The 5,820-nt window shown below is 52.0% G+C and overlaps 1 protein-coding gene across 1 annotated transcript in view; it reads right to left on the reverse strand.

The window, feature by feature from the left end:
* LOC113204616 (hypoxia-inducible factor 3-alpha) overlaps positions 1-5,820 on the reverse strand; it is a 63,930-nt gene that overhangs the window by 46,457 nt on the left and 11,653 nt on the right. The window contains exons 2-5 of the mRNA XM_052274645.1: positions 1,282-1,469; positions 752-897; positions 229-665; positions 31-137 (exon numbers count right to left, since the gene is read on the reverse strand). Of these exons, the coding sequence (XP_052130605.1) occupies positions 31-137; positions 229-665; positions 752-897; positions 1,282-1,469 (878 nt within the window). The remainder of the gene's footprint in view (positions 1-30; positions 138-228; positions 666-751; positions 898-1,281; positions 1,470-5,820) is intronic.

Below are 5,820 nucleotides of genomic sequence, written 5' to 3' on the forward strand. Positions count from 1 at the left end.
ACCCCTGAGAAGTCAGGCATGCATACTCACAGGACTTGAAGCCTTTCTCCACCACTTCGCTGTCCATGGCGTGATGGAACTCGTACATCGACTTGCCCACCAGGTCGCTGGGATCGTAGCCCAAAAACTCGCCGATCCTGCGAACGCAAAAACAGGAAGAAAGTGATGACGGGGACTCAAGCAGCTCGCCAAGACCCAGCGGCACTTATAAAGAGCAAGGGCGCTTACTTGTCGTCGGCGTAAGTGAACCTCATGTCGAGGCTGTGCTTGCTGAGGAAGGTCTGCTTGTCGAGCGGGATCTCGATGTTGGAGGGGTGCGGGATGGGCTCGCCGATGGCCACGAGGCAGTTCTCGCTGCTGACTCGGCCGTGCCCCAGGCCGCTGTCGCCGGAGCTGCTGGCGCTGTCAGAGTCGCTCTCCTCCTTGACGCGTGCCGGGCCCGTCAGCATGTGGCCCGTGTAGTGGATCACCTTGTACGAGGCCGACTTGAGGTTCACGTTGCGGCCCTTGCTCGTCAGGGTGCACTTCATGCGCAGGAAGGAGGAGCGCGGGATGACGGAGCGCTGGCCGCCATTCACGACCGACTTCTCCGAGAGGATCTCCTTGATCTCGTCGTGATCGCAGGGGTGGCTGAACTCGTAGATGCTGTGGCCCATCAAGTCCAGCTGCGGAGAGGGAGAGAGAACCATGAGGAAACCATACGAAAGAAGGAAAGACCCCCCGCCAGCTGCAGGTGGAGTATAAAACGTACCTGGTTGAGCCCGAGGTACTCGTGGACGTTCTCGGACAGGAAGACCATGTCGCCGTCGGCGGACAGCACCAGGAGGAAGCCCTCCATGGCGCTCATGACCAGGGGGTCGTTCATGATGTCGGCCTTGGGAGTCACCTGCTCCGGCACTGAGGAGCAGAGAGGCGAGATGTCAGACGCGAATGTTCACCCTTAGGAGTCGTGCACAAATTACCTAATTCTCGATGGGCGGGGTACTTTTTATCAAGGCACCATATTTGAACTCAGCGTCGCGTCGCAGACGGATTGTGATAGGCCATGATAATTATTGTATCCCGGCAGGTAACCGTTTTTACGGGTGGGGTAATTTTATCATAGCGGCGAGAAGCTCCCACTCATCAACCCCAAACTTAATAGAGGGCCGTGAAAAAAGTACATCATCCGAAAATGGCGAATTTAGTGCACGGCCCCCTTGCCTGTCCCGGGCGGCTGTACCCCGCGCAGCGGCTACTCCGCGCTGCGGTGGGCGCGGGGTATGGCAGACATACACTCACCCATGTGGATGAGGCTGCGCACTTTGAGGTAGCAGATGGCGAGCCTCATGATGGACGCCTTGTCCAGGTGCGCCACGGCGCCGGGCGACAGCGGCAGGGCATCGCTCAGGTCCGTGAAGATCTCCGTCTCGCGGCTGCGGCGGAAGCGCGCCGCGTCACGTGACTTCTCCTTTCGCTTCTCCGTGTTCCTGTCGATCGAAAAAGAGAAAAAAATGTTTAGTCTTTTATGGTATATCATCCGCCAAAACGGCCCTGCGCCAGAAAAATAGGTGTGAACAGACGATAGTTAGTTTGGAAGGGTATGAAATCCTTGCTTGGTGAACGCCGACGAATGAATGGCCGGTCGAAATGTACAGTTTATGGTTCTCAAACTCTTCATGTTTGCCGTTTAGGAGGTGACGATGAAAAACAATCTCTAAATGTATACTTTTTCCCGACGGGTTTGCACTTTTCTTGCGCTAGAAATGCACGTGCATGAGTAAAGAATATTAATCTTATTTTGTATTAGTCAATCCAAATTTGTATTATACGTATCGCATGTTATTGAATGAGTTCAAACTATAATAAAAGTTATTGAACCGTACTATTCTATCTGACGAAGACAAGCCAAGAATTGCATTTCATAGGTGTAAGTACTTTCTTGCTGTCTGAAAAGCTTCTGGTATCAGCACTTTTAACAGTCATAGGTGGACAAATAGCTCTCTCCCCGTAAAATAACCTTATCTGAATGATGTCATATATCCGGTACATCGTGATCTCAGCAGATTTTGGCAAGTGCCACCATTCTATATCGAAATTGGAACAAAAGCACGAGAGCTGTGCGGTATTATATAGAGAAAACAGGAAACATTCGAAGCGGCAAATACAAAACAGTTTTGCCGACTACTTGGCCGCTCTTAGCTGACACCTTCTTGGTGTGCCCGACTTTCGGTTTCAATTGCAATTGCATGAATTAATTCATGTTTCCCCATTTCCCATTGCAGCCCTCCCCGATCGCTCGGCTGTCCGAGTCTTTCGACCCCGGCTAATTTAAATGCCGTCTGTGTGCACTGCTGCACTGCCAACGTCAAATGTACTTTAATGATGACATTGAGATGGCAGTGCTGCGGCTTGCGGCTGTGGCCACACATTGGGTTAAATCATAGCCTGCTAGCCCGACGCACGAGTCAGGTCGGGTTTATCCACAGCATACGACCGAAATTCCCTCCCGCAGAGCAGCGAAAGAAAGCTAGCTTATAGAAACAACACTGAGAAAAATGTTTGGTCACCAACAATTTTTTACAACAACCAAAGTATTTTTCTCCATGAAATGGTCTGACGAGTCGTCCAATGACGAAGACTAGCCCAACTCGTGGAATCACCAGCTGCTACGTCTCTAGATCAAGTGTTATGTTCTTCCCTCCAGTGTATCGTAAGCACAAGCGTCCTCCCCGGCTCCCGTATCTGAGACATTCCGCATCAACGGGGCTGTTCGCCGCTGGGGTCGCTGGGGCCGCTGCACTAATGGCGCGACAGATAGGCCCGGGATACGCCCAAAAATAAATACGCACCGCCGAATTCTTTTGCACCGCCCCGTACCTCTCCATCTCTGCGCTGATGGAGGAAAAAATAGAGCCCGGAGCAGAGCAAGTGGGGGGAGCAACGTACCGAGCTCGGCAACGCCCTCGGGCCGGGCTGCTGACCACCCTCCGGCCTCAGCGGTGGAGCGGGGGTGGGGCGCGGCCGGCCCTCACCGCGAGACACCAACGCACACCAACGCACCACGACCACGTACCCGGGCCGTGGCGACTCAAGGGTCAATAGCCAATCAATCAACCACACACCACTCGATCAAGTGCCAATAACTGTTCCGCACTGTATCTCTCCCCCTCCCTCCCTGGTCGAGTGCCTCCACTTCCAGCCGCCCGCCCACACTCGCGGTCACCGAGTCACGGCGGCGACTCGACTTAAAACTTATTGAAAAACCGGCGACACCTGTCTGCGACACAACTTTCTCCGAGACTTCAGTTCAGTTACAATTTGCACACTGATAGACCAAGTGTAAAACTCAGAAGAATTGTAAGTGTGAAAACTCTTCTATTTAACGCTCCGTGCACAGTAAGCGCACAATTTAAGAAAGGGTTCAACATAGCATAGCAAGTGCACAGCTACTTAGAGATCGTCCAGAAACTATGTCCGGTTTTTTTTCTCAGGTCTGGTACCGGTTGGCAAATGACGTGAGCTCAGCGACTGCGAGACTCAGGGTAGGCCAACCCGCAGTACAGGCATGTACTGCAAGCAAGATGTTGCCTATCCACCAGGCGCTTTCAGTGCTTGCATAGGCTGAACCTCGGGCTGAACTTGGCAGGTTCGTAACGGCGACGGCGTGCGTACTTACAGGATGATCCCTAATTGAACATTTACAAGTGGCAACTACGGAGTTCAATACTTGCAAGTATATTCCAATTGCAGTTGCACACTTTACAGGTGTTTAACACGCATACTTGGGTAATGAGTGCAGCGCGTCCCCCCTCCCCACTCGTTTGAACTGCGAGGGCAATGCAACGTGTTTACCGTCGCAAACGCAGAGCTCTCCAAGGGGTCATCGACCGAGAGGAAAAGGGGAAAGGGGTATGTTTTCTAACGAAAATCCCGTCAAATAAACGTCTAAGTCGCGCCGCCAAACCGAAAACCGCGAGTAAATCCCGATGGCCAATAATTGAGAAGCCCATGGTCTGGTCTGGCCCTGGCCCCCTGCACTAATCTGATTGAGCGTCCGACGAGTCCACGATGATTCCGCGATTCGCTCCAGCAACAGCCACAGGGCTGACGCCGCAGGGCTTTAACCACAGAGTGTGTTCCAGACACGGGGGTGTTTCACACACAGAAGGTGATCCAGAAACAGAGGGTGTGTGCCACACACCACTGTTAAAAATTTCCACGGAATTTTGAACGGAATTGTCAAGAAATTTTTTTCACGGTATGTACCGTAAATTTTCCGTATTTTTACGGAAACCATACGGACCGTAATTTGAAATACGGACAAGTCCGTATCTTTAAATTACAATCACCCCGTTACGGTTTCGTACCGTATTTGGAATTTACGGTGAGTTCCGTAAGAATTCCGTAATTAGCCTACGGAATTTCTAACAGTGACGGATGATGTTTCCGACACAGGGGGTTTCTACAGACACCCAGAGTGTGCTCCAGGCGCGAAGGTTGTTTCAACAGGGTGTGCTCCAGCACGGAGGGTGTTTTAGACAGGATATTTCAGTCGCAGAGGGTGCACTGTTAAATTCCTACAAAGCATTCGCTTTGCAGAGCTGCGAAGTATTTTGCTCCTTTGTAACTACGAAGCATTTACTTTGCAATTACAAAGTGATGCTTTGCAATTGCGAAGCAATGAAAACGCTGCAAAGCATCGCTTTGCAATTGCAAAGTGTCACTTCGTAATTGCAAAGCATCACGTTGTAATTGCGAAGTAAATGCTTCGTAGTTACAAAGGAGCAAAATACTTCGCAGGCTTTTAACAGTGTGTTTTAGACACAGGGGGTGGGGGTCACGGGACCTATAGGCACAGGGGGTGTTCCAACCAGACACAGGGGGTGTTCATCGTTCCTTATCGTTGTCAGGAACGATAGGCCTTCTCACGTGTGCCTTAGTGCCCGGCCCACGCTTAGCCGGGTAACGGCAACGGCCACTTGGCACTCGAGAGGCTGCCCTGGGCACGTGTGGCGGCGGCCGGACCGGACTGGGGCCACCAGGGTGATTCTATCCACGTCGAGACACAGGGGTGCTCCAGAAAATGAGGCATCCACAAACAGAGGGTTCCTGCTCCAACAGTATTTTCAAAAGGCGTATCCAGAATTTGCATAAATGGGTGGTCATGCCGCGCTTTTTGCCTCCGGGGTGCCAAACACGTCCAACAATTAATTCGGCTCAAGACACACACTGGAAACGCAAGTGTGTGAATGTCGCACACTTGTCCCTCCATGTGTACGAAATTTGTTCACACACCTACAAGAGTGTGACATCCACGCATTTAAAGGGGCTCCGGCGAGGGTTTGATTCAAATGTCTCGTGGCTCTATTTACATCTCTAGCTGCCGCCGCGTCATCGCTTTAAGAATACTGCTGTTGTTGTTGTCCAGACACCGTGCTTTTCGTTGTTTTTTGGGGGATTGTGCGCCTCACTGTATGTGTACTACGTCAGTCCTCCGGAAGTAAACAGACTGCGCACCGGGAGCCTCGGCGGCGGCCCGCTGCTGGACGGCCCGCTGGACGGTCCGCGATGACGCACCAGGACGTATATACAAATCAGACAGGTGATATCAACGCCCGCAGCCCGGCCGGCCGCGACAGAGTAGCCGAAAGAAAAAGGGAATGTCGTGTTGCTGCCGGGACGGAGACGGGCTCAAGTAGCTTTACTGATTTCAATATTAGATTAACGGTGGATTACGCGACCTTCGCGTTTATCAATCGCAAAAACTTTTCCCGAGAGCTTACTGTTTGCTACGCGAGTGAATTACTGATCGAAACTCCCCTGTTCCACACCCCCCAC

The sequence above is a fragment of the Frankliniella occidentalis genome, unplaced genomic scaffold (assembly GCF_000697945.3).
Source record: "Frankliniella occidentalis isolate FOCC.00 unplaced genomic scaffold, Focc_3.1 Scaffold421, whole genome shotgun sequence".
NCBI lineage: Eukaryota > Metazoa > Arthropoda > Insecta > Thysanoptera > Thripidae > Frankliniella > Frankliniella occidentalis.